Source organism: Myotis yumanensis, unplaced genomic scaffold, assembly GCF_028538775.1.
Source record: "Myotis yumanensis isolate MYYU_CA2020_CCGP unplaced genomic scaffold, mMyoYum1.0.hap1 SCAF_16, whole genome shotgun sequence".
In the NCBI taxonomy this organism is placed as follows: Eukaryota; Metazoa; Chordata; class Mammalia; order Chiroptera; family Vespertilionidae; genus Myotis; species Myotis yumanensis.
Window position 1 is genome coordinate 41,685,985 of NW_027223767.1, and position 19,408 is coordinate 41,705,392.

At 54.6% G+C, this 19,408-nt stretch overlaps 2 protein-coding genes across 4 annotated transcripts in view; one reads left to right on the forward strand and one right to left on the reverse strand.

Moving 5' to 3' along the window:
* ACSF2 (acyl-CoA synthetase family member 2) overlaps positions 1-19,408 on the reverse strand; it is a 29,364-nt gene that overhangs the window by 4,377 nt on the left and 5,579 nt on the right. The window contains exons 2-11 of one of the 2 annotated variants that reach the window (XM_070393869.1): positions 9,646-9,696; positions 9,359-9,551; positions 8,853-8,981; positions 8,540-8,593; positions 8,103-8,221; positions 7,799-7,964; positions 7,153-7,248; positions 6,858-7,015; positions 6,481-6,572; positions 6,121-6,197 (exon numbers count right to left, since the gene is read on the reverse strand). In XM_070393869.1, coding sequence (XP_070249970.1) covers positions 6,121-6,197; positions 6,481-6,572; positions 6,858-7,015; positions 7,153-7,248; positions 7,799-7,964; positions 8,103-8,221; positions 8,540-8,593; positions 8,853-8,981; positions 9,359-9,551; positions 9,646-9,696 — 1,135 coding nt within the window. The remainder of the gene's footprint in view (positions 1-6,120; positions 6,198-6,480; positions 6,573-6,857; positions 7,016-7,152; positions 7,249-7,798; positions 7,965-8,102; positions 8,222-8,539; positions 8,594-8,852; positions 8,982-9,358; positions 9,552-9,645; positions 9,697-19,408) is intronic. The other variant, XM_070393870.1, reaches the window with a different exon arrangement.
* Positions 1,653-5,921, forward strand: CHAD (chondroadherin). Of its 2 annotated transcripts, none has more exons than XM_070393213.1 (4): positions 1,653-2,583; positions 4,635-4,798; positions 5,040-5,185; positions 5,432-5,921. In XM_070393213.1, exons 1-3 carry the CDS (start codon positions 1,810-1,812, stop codon positions 5,179-5,181), a joined length of 1,080 nt encoding a protein of 359 aa, XP_070249314.1. In that variant the 5' UTR covers positions 1,653-1,809; the 3' UTR covers positions 5,182-5,185; positions 5,432-5,921. The 2 variants fall into 2 exon arrangements, with proteins under 2 accessions (XP_070249314.1, XP_070249315.1); XM_070393214.1 differs by having other exon boundaries at positions 5,511-5,921.

The following is a 19,408-nucleotide window of genomic DNA, read 5'->3' on the forward strand; positions in this document are numbered from 1 at the left end:
GTTTCCTGTGAATTTCATTTCCATCAAAATAAAAATCCAGCCAAAGCAAGGGTTTTCAAAGCCAGTGGCCCCCTCTGATCCCGCCCCCCTCCCCCTCTAGTGGTTGGAACATCCTGAGCAACAGAAAACCAGAAGCCAGTCGTGGAGGAGCCTAAATACCATCAGGGAGTGTCCTGGGCCAAGTATGACCCTCACCTGGAGGCGACGGGGTGAGAGGGGCAGGCCCCCACCCCTGAGTGAGGAGGGGGCCAGTCACTCTGTATCTTATGTCCTTCCCAGTCCGCAAAGACACCAGACCTTTGTCCTCCATGCCCCCCACCTCCCATTTCCTCTGTGTCAGCTGGCACAGCTCCGGCACAGCTGGGGTCTGGCAACACCTGGGGTCCAGTTCCTCCACCACCTCCCAACACAGACAACATTCCCTGCCAGGCAGCCCCTTTCCGCAGGAATCCGGACACACAGAGGCCTGGTCGGCTGGGGCGGGGCTGCCCACAGGACCTGGGCCCTTGTAGCCAGGACCGGGGCCCCCTCACCCACCCTCCTAGACCTGGGGCCACTGCCCAGGTGCGGCCTCTGCCAAGTACATCTTGGCGCCACTCTGGCCACCACCCTGGAGATGGGAATGAGGGGATGGGATATTTTAAGGAGATGAAAAGGGGTGGGGGTGGGACTGTGCCTGTTCAGTTGCCCTGACTCCCTGCCTGTGGTCTTCAGGTGTGTTTTTTATTTTATTTTTTTATTTTATTGATTTTTCACAGAGAGGAAGGGAGAGGGATAGAGAGTTAGAAACATGGATGAGAGAGAAACATCGATCAGCTGCCTCCTGCACACCTCTCAATGGGGATGTGCCCACAACCAAGGTACATGCCCTTGACCGGAATCGAACCTGGGACCCTTGAGTCCACAGGCCTACGCTCTATCCACTGAGCCAAACCGGTTAGGGCTTCAGGTGTGTTTTTGAGTCCTGTTGGTCACCCACCCCCCATCCCCCACCTCTCTCTCTCTCTCTCTCTCTCTTCCGGTTAGTCTTCAGCCAAGGAAAAAGGGGAGAAAGGGGAGAAAGGGGAGAAAGGGGAAAGTGGATGCAGGGAAAACTCCAGCTCCGGGCTGGTAGCGAGGAGCCCGAGGCAAGTCCAAGGGCGGGGCGAGGAGCGCCCCTCTCCCGGGGGCTGCCTGCGAGTCTAGCCAGAAGGGGGAGCCCGACGCCAGGGCGGCTCGCACGCTCAGCGGGCGCCGCACAAGAGCCCCATTAAAGCACCGGCGGGGCTGGCCGACCTCGGCGGCGGCGAGACTCGCGTCCGGCCGTCCGGCCCCGCTTCCTCCCTCTCTGGGTCCAGGGCACCCGGCCCAGTGTGTACGGGAGGGGGTGGGGGGGGGGGGGGGAGAAGGGAGGCTCGAACTTGAGCAAACAAAGACGTCCCCGGACGCCTCCATCCCTGCGGTGTCATCGCGGGGCTCTAAACAACCACCCCCACCCCACCCCACCCCCAAAAAAGCACGGGAAGGAGCGAGGGGGGCTGGACAGAAGCAGGATCCCGGCGCAGGGGAGGAGGTGGAGGGCCACAGTCCCTTGTCCTGCAAGGTCGCCAGCTGGGGGAGGGGCCGCCCCCTCCCAGTGGAGGGCGGGCGGGAGTTGAGCCCGGTGGCCTCGATGCTCCACGTAGGAGCTGGCTCCGGCTGTCAGCTGCGGTCAGGGCTACCGTATAAATAGGGCGGGAGACCCGGGCGCCCAGGACTTCCCGCTGCCCGGGCCCCGCCGTCGCCGTCGCTGTCGCCGCTGCCCCCAGCCCGGCCCCAGGCGCCCCGGCCATGGCCTGCCCGGTCCTCCTGCTCAGCCTCGGCCTCCTGGCCGGCCTGCTGCCGGCGCTGGCCGCCTGCCCCCAGAACTGCCACTGCCACGGCGACCTGCAGCACGTCATCTGCGACAAGGTGGGCCTGCAGAAGATCCCCAAGGTGTCCGAGAAGACCAAGCTGCTCAACCTCCAGCGCAACAACTTCCCCGTGCTGGCCGCCAACGCCTTCCGGGCCATGCCCAACCTGGTGTCGCTGCACCTGCAGCACTGCCAGATCCGCGAGGTGGCCGCCGGCGCCTTCCGGGGCCTCAAGCAGCTCATCTACCTGTACCTGTCCCACAACGACATCCGCGTGCTGCGCGCCGGCGCCTTCGACGACCTGAGCGAGCTCACCTACCTCTACCTGGACCACAACAAGGTGACCGAGCTGCCCCGAGGGCTGCTGTCCCCGCTGGTCAACCTCTTCATCCTGCAGCTCAACAACAACAAGATCCGCGAGCTGCGCGCCGGCGCCTTCCAGGGCGCCAAGGACCTGCGCTGGCTCTACCTGTCGGAGAACGCGCTCAGTTCCCTGCAGCCCGGCGCCCTGGACGACGTGGAGAACCTGGCCAAGTTCCACCTGGACCGGAACCAGCTGTCCAGCTACCCCGCGGCGGCCCTGAGCAAGCTGCGTGTGGTGGAGGAGCTGAAGCTGTCCCACAACCCCCTGAGGAGCATCCCCGACGGCGCCTTCCAGTCGTTCGGCAGGTACCTGGAGAGCCTCTGGCTGGACAGCACCAACCTGGACAAGGTGAGCTCTTGGCTGCAGCGCCCGGCCCTGGCTCCTCCTTCTCTGCCCGGAGGCCCAGGGATCCAGGGCCGCGGCTGGGCACCATCCCCTCGGCCCTAAAGTTGCCTCTGTCCCTCTGGCTATCTCCAAGGTGAGGAGCTCTTGTCTCTCATCTCGCCACATCCCCACCCTGCCCAGCAGCCCCTGTCCCTCGTCTCAGCCACTGCCCTCCTAGCATTTCCACTTATAAACGGAGCCTGGCTGCCCGGGCCCCTCCAACGGCCCCTCCGAAGCAGGTCCAGGGCTCCCACACCCCCCACTGTGGGCAGCAGCCACCTCTTCCTGTTGGGCCTTCTGCCCCTCCTCTTCTGTTTTTCTGTCTCCAGTAAACCTACCACCCCATAAAGGAAGGTTTGTGTATTGAGGAGGCTTCCAGAGGAGCTGGGTGAATCAGGCCCACAAAGAGACCCTGTTCCTGCAGGGGGGTGTGCGTGCGCACTGTGGTGGGATGGGGGGCTGGGGAGTGAGGGGGGAGCCAATACCCGAGGAAGACCTCCTCCGCACACCCCAGGGGCCATGGCGAATGCCCCCCACCCCCCCACCGGTCCACACACATATTCCACTGCATTCTCAGGTCCATTTCAACCAAATGGGGACCAGGGACTAGAGGCTCCCCCAGATTGCAGGCCTGGCACCCAAGAGCTCTGTGAAAGGGCAAAGGCAAGAACCACACACCGTTGTCAACCTTTGGCACAGGTCCCCGGTGTCTCCCTACGGGAAAGACTAGCTATGCCACCCTGTCCCCTGCCCACCCGTCACCAGACCCATATCCTGGCTGCAACCTCACTGAATCCTCCCTCCCCTGTGATGCTCAGCACCCGGCCAGGTGGGGCTGCCTTGGGTCCAGGCGGAACCCCTTTTGGGGGCTGGAGAAATTGCTGTGGTACGGGGGCTTCGGCCAGGAGTTTGGGCCGGCACCGGGGAAAGGTGGGGGAGACAGCCATCAGAACAGTCTGGTTACCAGAGAACTCCACACCCCTCCCTGGCCACAAGCATGGAGATAAGGACACAATCAAACCTGGAAGGCAGCCAACCTTTGTTTGCATGAATGGAGCCTGCCCTTCTTCAACCTGGCCCCTCCCCCGCTGAAGTCAGTCCCGGGGGCCGGGGGGCGGGGGGGGGGGGGGGGGTGGGCTGTGCCAGAGCAGCTTTTTGGTGGGCAGCAGAGCAGGGGCAGCAGGGACTGATCTGGGCCAGGGGCGGCCAGGCAGGATCTGTGACGCCCGGGCCAAGATGTGGGCACCAATAGAACATTTCCTCTGGAACTGTCCAACCTGGCCAAAGGCTCCACCAAGGAGGCTCCACAAATAGCTGCTGGCAGGCAGCGAGGGAGCAGTGAGGACAGAGCTGGGGGAAGTCCCAGCACCCTAGGGCGGCGGGGAGCCTGGGCCCACTGCCCATCCCACCAAACACTGACCAGCTTCACCATCTGCCAGCCTGGGCCGCTGGGGCCAAACTCTGACTGCCTCCCCAGGGGCAGTGTTTGTGCAGCGAGTGTGGTGCCAGGGGCAGAGGAGCTGGGTGTGGTCCTACAGCTACTGTTTACTCCTTGCTGTGACCCTGGGCAAGGGACCTCACTTTTTCCTTCTGCCTGCATATTGGAAATAGCACGCGCTATCTCAAAAGGTGGTTGCTTGCGCTAAACCCGTGGTCGGCAAACTGCGGCTCGCGAGCCACATGCGGCTCTTTGGCCCCTGGAGTGTGGCTCTTCCACTAAATACCACGTGCGGGCGCGCACATACAGTGCGATCAAAACTTCGTGGCCCATGCGCATAAGTCGGTATTTTGTGGAAGAGCCACACTCAAGGGGCCAAAGAGCCACATGTGGCTCACGAGCCACAGTTTGCCAACCACTGCGCTAAACCATCAGAGACAATGTGGTCACATGGTGACACTCCTCAAGGTGCTACCGCTTATGTCCAGGGAGGGACCCTGCCCCTCTGGGGCCCTCGAGCTGGGAGAGGCTGGACTCTGGGGCTGGGGTGCTCACTCGTGTCTGCCTTGCTCCACAGATTTCCGACGGTGCCTTCCTGGGGGTGACCACGCTGAAAAACGTGCATCTGGAGAACAACCGCCTGACCCAGCTGCCCTCCACCTTCCCCTTCGACCACCTGGAGACACTCACTCTCACCAACAACCCCTGGAAGTGTACCTGCCAGCTCCGGGGCCTCCGGAGGTGAGAGCATCCCCATGCCACCCCCAGAGCCCTCCCTCGTGTGATGCAGTGGAGGCAGGCTGGCCCTGCACAAAGACATCCTGGGCAAATGGCCTAGATCTGCTACCTGAGAGCAGAGTTCCTATGTGTGTGAAATGAAGGGGACAGTTCCCAGACGCTCCTGGAGCCAAGTGAATCCTGGTTCCTTCCCCCAGCATTGCCACATCTCTTCCCCAACCCTGGCATTTCTCTGTCTCTCCAGGTGGCTGGAAGCCAAGACTTCGCGCCCCGATGCCACTTGTGCCTCGCCTGCCAAGTTCAAGGGCCAGCACATCCGTGACACGGACGCCTTTCGCAGCTGCAAGTTCCCCACTAAGAGGTCCAAGAAAGCCGGCCGCCATTGAACAGGTGGGCACAGGCCAGGCAGGTCACAATTGCTCTCTCTGGAGATTCTGGCAAGCCTGGGGATGGGGCGGTGGGGGGTGTCCCAGGGTACTGCCTCTCCACAGAGGGGTGGGCAGGCCCTCCAGGTTTGCAGGGAGAGGAGGGGAATTGGGGCTCCCTCCTAAAGGGATACCGCCCACAGCTCTCACAATTCTCTCCAAGCGTCATCTGGGTTCCTGGAGTCCTGACCCAATCCTTGCCTCACTGCAGGTCCCGATCCAGCCAGTCCTGGTGACTGGTCTCTGCCTTCTGCTGGAGAAACTACTGACCACCCCACCTCCTTCCACAGCCTCTGCTGATGCACAGAGCTGTCCACACCTAGACGCGTCCTGGCTGGGGGGCTCAGCACTCCAGTGTGAACCCAGCCCCACCATCTCTACCTGCCAGCGAGGGCTCCATCGCACCTGGCCCCCCCGCCACGGCTCCTCTCAAAGAAGCTGTTGCCGAGACCCTCAAGACCTTCAGAACCAGAACTTGGCGGTCATCAGGATGGCCACCCTTCCATTTGGAAACAAACATCAGATCCTTGCCCCGCCCCTTGTGTCCAGAAAGGGTCTTAAGCCCATATGCCAACTCCGCCAGCCCCTGCCTGCCAGGACGCTCTAGCAGGATACCGGTGCTTTGCCAAATACCCCCCCTGCTGCACCTCTTCCCCAGGTTCCTATAAGTATAAATGTATGTATGTATGATAGTTACTCCCCGCCGTTCCCTGTCTCCATGACTCGCCAGCTGATGATGGGGTCAGACTGCATTTTCTCACATCTGCGTTCTGGAAGAGGGGTGGGCTGAGAGGGTGTCCGTTGGAGACCTGGCCTGGCTCATCCTCACTCCCCGACATCTGTTCTCACCCCAGGCTGCCCTGCCTCCCTCCCACAGCCCCAGGCCCAGCTGCCACTCACCACCAGCTCCTTCGCGTTCAGCTTGTTGATGATGGCTCGGATCACCTCGGGGGGTGCAGGGGACCCAGCGATCACACCTGAATCAGAGAGAGGGCTGACAGGGCTCGCTGCTTCTCCAGGCCCAGTGGACCCCCTGCACCTGCAGCTCTTTCTAGGGAAGAACTTTCCCTTCTCTTCCCTGCCCCTGGACCTGTTCCTACACTTGGCATCTGGCCTTGGGCTGGTGTCCAGGTGGCTGGGACCTTGCCTCCCTTCCACCCACATTTCTACAGTGACCTTTTCGACCCTGAGTACAGGACTGAGTGCACATCTAGCTCATCCAGGCCAATCCTGGCCTGACCACCCTTGGCCCCATCCCACCTCCACGCATGGTTGAGATGTCGTAACTGGAGAAGTCTGGCTGGTTCAGAATGTCCACGAACATTGTGGGGGTGCCATACAGGAAGGAGCCTCTGTATAAGGGGGGGTGGCATCTCAAAATCAGGCTTGGATGTAGAAGGAAACCCCCTCTTTTCACCCACCCACCTTGAACCTATAGCAAGGGCCAAGGCTGCCACTGAGGGGAACTGGCAGGAGTTCTTTGGAGGCAGGAACTGATGCTCTCTGGGGGTGCCCCACTACCCTGTCTCCCTTTCTCCTGGCGGGAGGGAGGAGACATCCTGGAGAGGGATCGGGGCCCAGGAGTGAGGAATAGGAGGGTCTCATGAGCCAGCAGGTAGCTGCCCACTGATGCCCACCTCTCTTTGCTGACGGCCTCCAGCGCCTTCTTGCCATCAAAAATCGGAGAGGACAGGATGAGGGTGACACCGTGCATCATGCTCACCATTGTGCCCCCCACAGAACCCAGGCAGTGGTACAGGGGGGTGGGCAGGATCACCCTCGACTCCTCTGGTGTCTGGAGATGGAGGCAGGAGGCTAGGTCTATCCTGGAGCCCAGAGCCCCAGAAGCTAGTTCCTCTAGCCAGCAGGGGGAGCCCAGCAAGACCCCCACCCATGCAGGGTGCCCGCAAGCCTTAGCCAGCACCCCCTCACCTTCAGGTGCAGTTTCATGCGCTCCCCTATGATGTTGGCATTGTTGACAATGTTGTAGTGGGAAAGGGTGGCCCCCTTGGGGCTTCCTGTCGTTCCCTGATAAGACAAACAGGTGACACTTGGCCTCTTTCTCCCCATCTCCTTCATGCCCTGGGCCGCTGCATGGACAAGCTCTGGACTGGGGGTCAGGAGACTGGGACTGCGGCCCCAGATCCATTCATTCACTCAATACGTGTTCACAAAGGTTTTTACCACACGCCTGCGTGGTGCCAGGTGTTAGGATCCAGAAACATGGAAGATAAGATTTCCGTCTGCCATGCCACCCAAGTGGCTTAGAGAACTCTGTGGCCCAGCAGCAGACTCGGCTTCTGGGCCTCAGTTTCCCCATCTGCTAAATGAGGGGGCCGGCTCTCCCTGTGCATCTGCCCCTGGGCCGGGGACAAGCGGGCCAGGGGAGGGGGACATGTGACAAGGGCGCCAGTCGCTGATGTTTTCCAGGGCAGAGAGGACAGCTGGGGCGAACCCCAGGAGAAGAGTGGCCGCACTCCTGGCGTCCTCCGTGTGCCCTCCTTCTCGGGGAAGGGTCACAGGGGAGGCAGGGGTGAGCGTGCCAGCCTGGGCTCCGTGCTGACGACCTCTGCCTTACCGAGGTGAACTGGATGTTGACGGGGTCGTGGCAGGACAGGAACAGCTTGGCGTGCCGGAGCTCGGCCATATTCTGCTCTTTGCTCCCCGCTGCTACCACATCGTCCAGGAGCAGAGTCCCTGGCATAGGGGTGTCCACCGAGATGACAGTGGTCAGGTCTGGGAGCCTGGGGGTAGGGAGGATGGAGAGAGTCAGGGGCTGAGGACGGGCCCACAGAGACACCAGCCTCCTCCCTGGGGGTGGGGGGGGAAGGAGGGGGCTGGGATGCCACACGACACACTCATCCTAACCCGGGACATCCCACCTCTGACTCCTCAAGAACCCCGGGGGGCCCTTCTCCAGTTCCGGACAGATGTGCTTCAGGATGTTGTAGTACTGCTGGGTCTTGAATTGCTTGGGGAACGCCAGGGCTTTGCAGCCCACCTGTGGGAGGGAGCCCCCCCTCCCCAGTCAGCAGGAAGCCCCACGCTGCTCTCTCTCATACACACGCACCACTACCCTTACATACATGCACCACCGCTAACACGACACACACCAACTCACTCACACACTACTGCCAGGACACATGCATGTACCACCCCTCCCCCCCAACACACACACCAGCTTTGCATCTGCCCGACGACCTCCTCCTCCCACCCACTCTCAGCCTAAGGAAGGACAGACATGCCTTCTCCACCCCGTCAACCGGAAACCCCCTGTTCCAGGCGCCCACCCAGCCCCACCCCCAGGAACAGAGCCTACCTTCTTGAGGGCATACTCCAGTTCCATAGCCTGGTAGGCGGGGTTCACAGATACCTGGTGGAGACAGCAGGGGATGTCAGTGTCCTGGGAAGACCCTGTCCCTCTCCTTGCCCCTCCAGCCTCAGCGGGCACAGAAACACGGCGTAGACAGAGGTGGCACCCCACCCCCCTAGCTCTCCTTGGTGGCTTCAGGAGAAAGCTACCCAAAGAGCCAGACAGGCGCTGGTTTGGTTCTGAGGCCAAGGGGCCAGCAGGCTTCCCACGAACGATGTTCCCCTGCATACCCAGCTGGGTCAGGTCCGCCCCTCCTCACCAGAATGATGCCCGCCTGGGCGGTGGCCAGCTGCAAGAGCACCCATGCATAGGAGTTGGGTCCCCACATGCCCAGCCGGTCACCCTTGCGAAGGCCGATACTCAGGAGCCCAGCGGCAGCTTTGTCCACCTGGTGTCAACAGACAGAGCACAAGGGGTAAGGTATGGGCAAGCAGGACGGGGCCATGACTCCCACCTCAGCCCTCCGCCCAGCGGCTCACAGCAGAGTCCCCTAGGAACAAGGGACAGGCCTCAGTGGATCTGGAGTGGGGCATGGAATACACAGAATTAGCAACTGCCCCCGCACGACTGATGCAAGAGGCATCCAGGCCACCTCTGCCTCAGTCCTGTCCCCATCTCCTGACGTCCCTTGGGGTTCTCAGGCAGCCCCAACACCCTGATTCGCCCCCGCCCGCCTCCGTCAGGTGCCGCTCTTGTGGCTCCACCCAGCCAGGGAAGCCTGGGGGTAGCACCTGCCTACTTTCAGGGTTCAAGGTCAGGACCCACCTCTTCCTTGAGCTGAGCAAAGGTCAATCTGATGTTTTCATGGACGACGATCAACGCTTCTCGGTCCGGGAACTTCTCTGCTGTGACGTCCAGGCAACGCCCCACGGTTTTGTTGATCAGACGGAATTTGGTGTAACCCTGGACATAGCTAAGGCCTCCGATAGGCAGCGTGGCAGTGCGGTCCTCTCCGGAACTGCAGGGAGAGGCGCCATGGGCTCCAATGCGCCGGGCCAGGCCTCCCTGGCACCCAGGGCCTGGCACACCCAGCTGGGAGGTAGGCTGCTTACAATGTGTTAGAAACTGGAGCCCTGGCCATTGAACTTAGGGGCCGCTTCACCCTGGGGAGATCCAAACCAGAATCTGACTTCCTGTCCTTCATCAGTTTCCACTCCCCCATTTCCAGTCAGAGCCCGGGGCCTGGAGCCTTGGTGCAAAAACACTGGAAAAGGAAACTGAGGCAAATCACGTTCCTCTGACTAAGCAGAGAGGTTGCCTAAGGGCTGAGAACAATGGCCTTATCCCAGATACCCTCGGGGTTAGAAAGCCCCTGGGCATTTGCCAAAACCCATCGAACAGTCCAGCGCAAGGACTAAACCTTAATGTACACTATGGACTATAGTCTTTTATATATATATAATTGATTTTTTACAGAGAGGAAGGGAGAGGGATAGAGAGTTAGAAACATCGATCAGCTGCCTCCCGCACATCTCCTACTGGGGATGTGCCCGCAACCCAGGTACATGCCCTTGACCGGAATCGAACCTGGGACCCTTCAGTCCGCAGGCCGACGCTCTATCCACTGAGCCAAACCGGTTTCGGCTGGACTATAGTCTTAATAATGTATCCATGCTGGGGACACTAATTGTACCACACTAATGCAAGATGTTAATAACAGAGGAACTGTGTCTGGGGGGGGGGTGGGTGGGGGAGCGGGTGGGTATATGGAACTCTAGTCGGACCTGCTCAGTTATTCTGTAACTCTAAAACTGTACATAAAAAACTAAGTCTAGCCTGACCTGTGTGGGTCAGTGGTTGAGCATCGACCCATGAACCACGAGGTCACTGGTTCGATTCCTGGTCAGGGCACATATCTAGGTTCCGGGCTCGATCCCCAGCAGGGGGAGTGCAGGAGGCAGCCAATTGATGCTGTTTCTCTCTCACCGATGTTTCTATCTCTCTATCCCTCTCCTTCCTCTCTCTCTCTAAAATCAATTAATAAAACATATAAAAAATTAAGTCTATTATTAAAGAAACAAAACCAAAAAAGGCCTCCAGAAGTCCCAGTATCAGAGGCTTAGGCCAGTGTGTGCCCATTTGCCCATCCCGGGTGACAGCTGCCGGGCTCCCACGCAGGCCTGGGTAGGAGTGGAACAGGTTTCAGACCCTGTTCCTGGCAGACAGGGCATGCTCCAGGTTCCAGCCTTCCAGGGCACCACGGGGTGAGATGGGCCCTGAGGGCCATCCTGATGATTCAGTTCTGCAGCTGCTAAAAATACCAAGGCTATCTTTGGTTGATTGATCGGTTATGGTTTGTGGGGAGAATTTCTGGGAAGAACAAGGTAGGCAGGGCAGGAGGGAGCAAAATTAGGTCACCTTGTACGTGAGAGAGGAAGCCACTACCATCTCCCAGAAGGGTGGGTGGAGATGCCCACTGATGGGGAGGTGACCCTGACTTGACTCCTGAGCTAGAGCTGGGGAGGGGAGCATGCGTCACACAGTGGGGGGCTACTGAAGCTCTGTAGGGAGAGAGCAAGCCCTAGGCTGGAGTTGGAGCCTGAGGTCTCACCCCAGGTGTGCTGCTGGCTGGGCCAGTGACTGTCGCAAACACCTTTGGTGTCCCATGTCACATCTCCTCAGTGCATCTCTAGTTTCAGCTGCTGGGACAGTTCCTTGGGGGTCTGTCTGCTCAGGGACTTCCTCAAGTCTTCCTTTCTGCAGCTGGACAGTCTGGGAGGCAGCTGCACCCTCTCAGAGGTCCTGGTTCCCTAGGGTGACAACTTCAATAACAGCCGATATTAGCTTCTCTCCTTTTCCCACTTCCTCACTCCTGTTCCTGGGATCACAAACAAGTCCTTGTTCCCAGGGGAATCCAAATGAAGGCACAGGACTTACCCTCTCTAGGCCTCAGCTTCCCCACCCAGAAAGTTTGGGGACCGAATCAGTGGTTATTCTCAAGGGCATGTTATCTGAATGAGCCGGACAATCTTCTCAAAGGGTTGTGGTGAGCCACCTAAGCTAAGAAAATAGCCAAGAACTGCAGGGTCTAAGGTCCTGTGAGTCCGCACTCATTACTGTCCTCAGGTTGACACACTTAAAGAACTGCTGATGTGGTTCCCAGTGGTCACCATGACACCCCTCAAGACAGTGTACCCCAAGCCCCTACCTCACAGGCATACTGGAGAGAGTGGGGCATAGAGTGAAGAAATAAAACAGAGTCACTACTGTCAAGCTGCTACATTACAAAAATCAAGTAGGTTGAGGCGTGAGGAAATTATTCTTGCTTTAGCCCAGGAACTTAAATGTTTTATATAGATATCCTATTGATAATCCTCTGGTCACCCCCTGAAGGACGAAGGAGAGAATGTTTGGGTGTCCACTGGCTATCTTGGAACAATCCAGAGGCTAAGAAGACAAGGCTGGCTCTTCTCGAGAATGTAATTTTTACTGTAAGAACTCTTAGCTTTTCATTCTTTGGGACACTCTGGGTATTGCCTAGTTGTGTTTCTGGTGTGCAAATCCTAAGAGCCTGCAATAAAACTTTGTCATTTATTTCTAGCCAAAGCCTCCTGCTTCGCTTATGCTAGGTCAATAAGGGCACCCATGTTTGCCCTTATTGGGAAACAGACATGTTCTTTCCTTTGGGTTTGCCAAAGCCATAGTTGCAAGAGCAAGCATGAGGAGAGAGCCTGCGCAAGAAGGAAGCCAACACAGGGAAAGGTAGGGAGAGAAGGAGATGGAGAGAGAGGGAGACAGAGACAGAAACAGGAAGACAGTGGCCAACTGAATCTTAAGATTATTGAATCCCTAGGCCCAGTCATGTAAGTCTACTGCTGGACTTTTCACTGTCAAAAGCCAATAAATTCCCTCTTCAAACAATTTTTTAATGTGTGTTTTTTTTTTTAAACTGATTTTTAGAAAGAAAAAAAGGGAGAGGGAGAGAAACATTGATGTGAGAGCAAAGCATCAATCAGCTGCCTCCTCCAAGCCCCCTCCAGGGATTGAGCCCGCTACCCGGGCATGTGTCCTGACTAGGAATCAAACCCGAAAGCTTTTGGTGCACAGGACGATGCCCAACCAACTAAGCCACACCAGCCAGGGCCCCTCTTTCAATTTAACCCGGTTTTTGGGGAGGAGGGAATAGCCAAACTCCGTTTGTGACAACACGGATGAAAACTGAAGAACATTATAGTAAGCAAATAAGCCAGACGTAGAAAGACAAATATTGCATGACCTCACTTACATATGGAATCTAAAATATTAATTTATTAATTAATGTCAGTTTTAGTTGGGTTTCTGTTGCTTACAACTGGTGGATCCTAACTATACCTACATTTTCCACAGTCGGATAACCAGTGCCCTTGAAGGCCTAGCAGGCCACCTCACACAGCCCAGCCTCTAGATTAGGAGGCAGCAAAGTGCAAATCTCTTCCAGTTTAATGGTCAGATTGTCGACAAAGCACTGAAGGTGGTGGGGGGGGGGGGGGGGGGCGGTTTCTGCTTCACAACAGGCATCCTCCTAGTACCTAGTCTGACAATGACCCAGAGTTTTATTTGGTTTGGAACTTGGTTTTCTCCTCTTTCACCATGGTTTTCAGATTGGGCAGTGGCCTCTTGGAAAATCTAGTTATCGAATCAACAGGATGATTTACATCCCCTCACCCCCCGACAAAAAAAACCCAGTTCAATTGTCACACGTGCTATCTCCGTTATCTTTACAGCAGCTCTCATAGGTGCTGTGACAGACCCCCAACAGCCCTTTTTCCTTGTAATACACCCTCAGACGCTTCTCTGGCCACATGGAATAGAGACCACACTTTCAAGCTCCCCCAGAAGGTGATCTGACTCGAAGGTGAAATTCTGGCCAATGGCATTTCAAGAGAGGTAGTGGGTGCAACTTCTGAGAAGAATCCTCAAAGGGAAGGACCATCTTTTCTCTTTCCTAGAGAGCCATATGCAGCTTTGTGACAGAGAAGAGTGGCAGCGAGCCCTCTCCGGGTTGGCTCAGTGGATAGAGCGTTGGCCTGTGGACTGAAGGGTCCCAGGTTTGATTCCAGTCAAGGGCATGTACCTCATACCTTGATTGCAGGCTCAATCCCTGGACCCAGTTGGGGTGTGTGTGTGTGTGTGAGAGAGGCAACCAATCGATGTGTCTCCCTCATATGGATGTTTCTCTCTCCCTCTCTCTCTGCCTTTCTCTCTCTCTCCCTCTAATTCTCTCTCTCTCCCTCCTCCTCCCGCCTTCATTCCACTCTCTCTAAAATCAATGGGGGAAAAAACATCCTGGGGTGAAGATTAATAAACAAATAAAAAGAATGGCAGCTATCTGAACCAGCTGCTGAGCTGGGACCACAGAGCAGCAAGACAGAAGGGGGCTGGAGCCTGACGGCGGATGCACCATGCCAGCTACAGACTGGCTGTCTCCCAGAGACAGTAACTCCCACCTCCTTTAAGCCATAGGGACAGTGGGTTTCTCTGCTACACACTGTGGATGAAAAAAAAAGGGGGTCTATGGAAAGTAAGGTGATCTTACCATAAATTCTGGTGGGTAGTCATATCCCAGGCCTACCACTTCTTTGGTGAAAGGTTTATCTTGGCCTTAAGTAAGCCCTGTCCATTGCTTCTGTGCATCTAGGTCAGCCGTGGGCAAACTACGGCCCGCAGGCCGGATCCGGCCCGTTTGAAATGAATAAAACTAAGAAAAAAAAAGACCGTACCCTTTTATGTAATGATGTTTAGTTTGAATTTATATTAGTTCACACAAACACTCCATCCATGCTTTTGTTCCGGCTGATCTAGGTTCACACACCTCTGAAATAAGCGTAACCACCCTCAAAGAGCACACAAGTTTATTCATTCCAAACCCTGCCTTGCTTTCCCCTACCTCCACCTAATCCTCCCCAGCATCCCTCCTGTCCCTCCTTCGTTTCAAATGCAAAAAAGAACCTGCAAACTGTTTTTCTCTGAAGCATTGAGTCCGTCTGTTGGGACCTTGCTTCCAGGTGTTTTCTCTCTTTGGGCTCAAATACATTTTTATAAAAATTCTCTACAGGCCCTAGTTGGTTTGGCTCAGTGGATAGAGTGTGGGCCTGCGGACTGAAGGGTTCGATTCCGGTCAAGGGCGATTCTGGTCAAGGGCACATGCCCAGGTTACGGGCTCGATCCCCATGGGGGGCATGCAGAAGGCAGCTAATCAATGATTCTCTCTCAGCATTGATGTTTCTATCTCTCTCTCTCCCTCTTCCTTCCTCTCTGAAATCAATAAAAATATATTTTTTGTGTGCCCTTGACTGGAATCGAACCTGGGACCCTTCAGTCCGCAGGCCAACGCTCTATCCACTGAGCCAAACTGGTTAGGGCCAATAAAAATAATTTTAAAAAAATTCTCTACAGGTTTGAACATCCTGATGTCGAATACACTAAGCAAATCTTAAGGAAACAAGGGTAGGAATGATGAACTCTTTATTCTGTAGAAAAGAAAACCGGAGGTCAAAGAGGCCAAAGGGACGACCCAGTGGGTAAACAGCTGAGCCCAATGTGGAGAACCCAGGACGGCTGCCACCCACTCCCCTGGGCCAGAGAGGAAGGGGTGCGCGGGGTACGTCTGTTCTCTAGGTTCTGGATTTACCTCCTATCTGATCACTAGAGACTGTCTAATCTCAATTTTATTTTTTTCCACAAGAAACTGGGACTGGGGTAGGGCAGGGTTGAGGTGGAAATAGGTGGCTCCTTAAAGGACTTAAGAGTCCTAGAAACTCGTATCAATGCAATTTGCTCATGAACTTCAGAACCGCCCATCATGTCAAAAGTCCAAGCACCAACAGAACGGATTCTGCTTCCCTCCTTCCTCCAACACACCCCAGAGGCTTTGGGCAAAAAGGGGGCCACTTCTTTTTCTATTCTTTTTTTTTTTTTTAATATGTTTTATTGATTTTCCACAGAGAGGAAGGGAGAGGGACAGAAATTTAGAAACATCGATGAGAGAGAAACATCGATTCAGCTGCCTCCTGCATGCCCCCACTGGGGATGTGCCCGCAACCAAGGCACATGCCCTTGAAAGGAATCGAACCCGGTACCCTTGAGTCCGCAGGCCGACGCTCTATCCACTGAGCCAAACCGGTTCTGGCCTTTTTCTATTCTTAAGCCAAGTGGCAAATACTCCATTTAAACCCGAAAAAGACAATAAAAAGATTTGGTTTCAGGGAAAGTCGTTTGCTTGTTTAAACGTGTTGCAGTTGAAGGACAGCCAGCAGTCCCAGTTGCGCCCAATTCAAAGAACTAAAGTAAATACATATCTAGTGAGGCCTTGGCTACCGGGAAGGTGACTGTGAAACCTGAGGTCCCAGCTGAAGGTGGGTAAGGCAGCCAGGAGGGGGCTGTGTGGGAACTGGAGACAAAGCACAGCCCCTAGCAGGACCCCCACCGAGCTGGCACAGGAGAACTCAGGCCCACATCTGCTGCCAGATCTGATTTCATAAGAAATTTCAGGAAACGGGGTGGTTTCTTTTACTTTTTAAAGAACTCTCTTGACTGCTCAGTTTTTGGCAACTGGTGTGTTCATTGTTTTATCCCCAGCGCCTCCCAGTGCCTGGAATGTAAGAGGTACTTAACTGAATGACCAAATAAATGAGTTGATAATAACGCATATAACAACCCAATTAAAAAAGGAGCAAAAGCCCTAGCTGGTTTGGCTCAGTGGATAGAGCGTCGACCGGCAGACTACAGGGTCCTGGATTCGATTCTGGTCAAGGGCACAAGCCCGGGTTGCAGGCTTGATCCCCAGTGTGGGGTGTGCAGGAGGCAGCCAATCAATGACTCTCTCTCATCATCGATGTTTCTATCTCTCTCTCTCCCTCTCTTTCCCTCTCTGAAATCAATAAAAATATTCTTAAAATAAATAAATAAATAAATAACGAGCAAAGGACTCGAATAGACATTTTTCCAAAGGAGAGATACGAATGGTCATTATGTGTATGAAATGCAAACTGAAACCACAATGAGATGCTACTACCCACCCCTTGAAGGCTATAATTAAAAAACACACAAAACAACAAGTGTTGGCCAGCACGTGGAGAAACTGGAATCCTTGTGCACCGTTGGAGGGAATGTAAAATGGGACAGCGACAGTGGCAGTGTGGCGGCAGTTCTCCAAAAAGTTAAACATAGAATGACCATATGACCCAGCAATTCCACTCCTCGGTATATACTCAAAAGAATTGAAAACAGGTGTTCAAACAAAGGCTTGTACACAAAGTTCATGGCAGTACCGCTCACAATCACCAGAAGGTGACAACAACCCAAATGCGAGCAATGGATGATGGGTAAACAAAAGGTGGGATGCCCATGTCATGAAATGTTATCTCCCCATAAAAAGGAATGACATACGGATACATTCCAAAACATGGATGAACACTACACCATCCATAAAAATGAAGACACTCTGTGTATATTTAATGATACGGAAAATGTCTCACATATGATAGGTGAAAAAGCACATTTTTTAATAATGTAAGCTGACATTTCATGGTGTAACCTCATACCAGCTCTCTTCCAAAAACTCCACACTCAGGATCTCCTATGATCTTTATAATCACTCCCTGACCAGGAAACATACCCACTTTATAGAAGAGAAAATGAGGCTCAAAGAAATGCAGGTAGACAGCCAAGCTGAGAGTCAAACCCAGGACTGTCTGGTTCCCGAAGCCTTGATACAATACAAAATGAATCTTTGTAGAGCCTTATGGCTTAAAACGGGCTTCCATATATATCTCACCTGATCCTCACATCAGTTTTGGACCATCTATTAAAAGGCTTATTTCTTTCTGTGGATGACGATGCAAGAGGTTCATTTGCTTAAGGTTCTAATTCTGGTCGGGGGCAATCCTGGACCCTTTCTTTGTATACTGCTCTTTATTTTATTTTTGAATATTTTTATTGAGTTCAGAGAGGAAGGGAGAGGGAGAGAGAGATAGAAACATCAATGATGAGAGAGAATCATTGATTGGCTGCCTCCAGCACCCCTCCCCAACTGGGGATGGAGCCCACAACCTGGACATATGCCCTGACCGGGAATCGAACTGTGGCCTCTGGTTTATAGGTCAATGCTCAACCACTGAGTCATGTTAGCCGAGCTGTGTACTGCTCTTTATACTGTAGCCCAGGGGTCCTCAAACTTTTTAAACAGGGGGCCAGTTCACTGTCCCTCAGACTGTTGGAGGGCCGGACTATAGTTTAAAAAAAAACTATGAACAAATTCCTATGCACACTGCACATATCTTATTTTGAAGTAAAAAAACAAAACGGGAACAGATACAATATTTGTATTTGCATGTGGCCCGCGGGCCGTAGTTTGAGGACCCCTGCTGTAGCCCATCCACGGCCTCCCCTGGGGACCCTGCAGTGGCTGGAGCAGCACACCTGAGGCTGATGGGGCCCTCCAAGTGCCACAGGCCTGGCCCCTCCCACCCCCACCTCTCCGTCCTCAAGCACAGCTAGGCCTGTGTACTGTTTACTTGTGTATCTGATTCATCTTCTTCGCTGCCTCTGTTTGTATAGTCCTGTTCTCATGGTCCCTGCACACCTCTCCTGGAACACAGTCATGGCCTTGCATCCTCACTGCACAGCCCCCTGGTGGCCCAAACCTGGAAAGCCTTGTGCCCCAGTGTCAGCCTAGCCTGGCCTTCAAGCAGGAGCTGCGCGCAAAAACCTAGGCTGGCTGGTTCAGGGAACTCCGGTGGGACAGCTGTGACTTTCCAAGGCTGACAACGAAGTCCAGGCTACAGGCCTCTCTGGGCACCAAGGATCATACAGTCATAAAGGATCAGGCAGAGGCCACAGGCAGAGCTGGGCTCTGATTAGTCATGGGAGGCAGGGACGGTCAGGTCACCTGAGCAAACAGACCTGCAGAATCGACTTGGGGGAGAAGCTGTTTGTTCTGTCTCCTGTCAGATCACTGTTGGGTGGAGGTGCTGAAGACCTGGCCAGAGGCTGGGAGGTCGATTCTGCCCCTGCTGGAGGCTGGAGTTATCCCAGGTCCTGAGCGAGGCCTCTTAATCCTTTCAGAAGCTACCAGGGAGGGAGGGTGAGTGGATGTGAGGGGCCCATCGAACTGCAGAAACATGCCCCACGCTGAGGCCAATCGTTGCTCCCTGGGCAAGGTGCCAGTGCCATGCCAGCCACCAGCAAAAAGGCTTTAGAAACAAAATTGAAAGCAATTGCTTGCTTTTGTTCCAAGTCTTGGCCTGGCCTCTGCCCCTCCCCCCACAGGCATTTGATGCCAGGCTGGCTCCCAGCCCTAAAGAAAATATAGCCGAAACCGGTTTGGCTCAGTGGATAGAGCGTCGGCCTGCGGACTGAAAGGTCCCAGGTTCGATTCCGGTCAAGGGCATGTACCTGAGTTGCGGGCACATCCCCAGTGGGAGATGTGCAGGAGGCAGCTGATCGATGTTTCTCTCCCATCGATGTTTCTAACTCTCTATCTCTCTCCCTTCCTCTCTGTAAAAAATCAATAAAATATATTTAAAAAAAAAAAAAAAAAAAAAAAAAAAAAAAGAAAATATAAATCATCAACAAAGCTAAAAAACATGTGACTGCCTAGGTGTACAAATTTCATTTCATTTTTATAAATTTTATTCATTGATTTGAGAGAAAGAGAGAGGGAAGGCGAGAGTGAGAAAGAAAGAGCAGGAAAGAGAGAGAGAAACATCAATTTGTTGTTCCACTTATGCATTCATTGGTTGCTTCTTTTTAAAAAATTACATTTTTATTGATTTCAGAGAGGAAGGGAGAGGAAGAGAGAGATAGAAACATCAATGATGAGAGAATCATTAATCA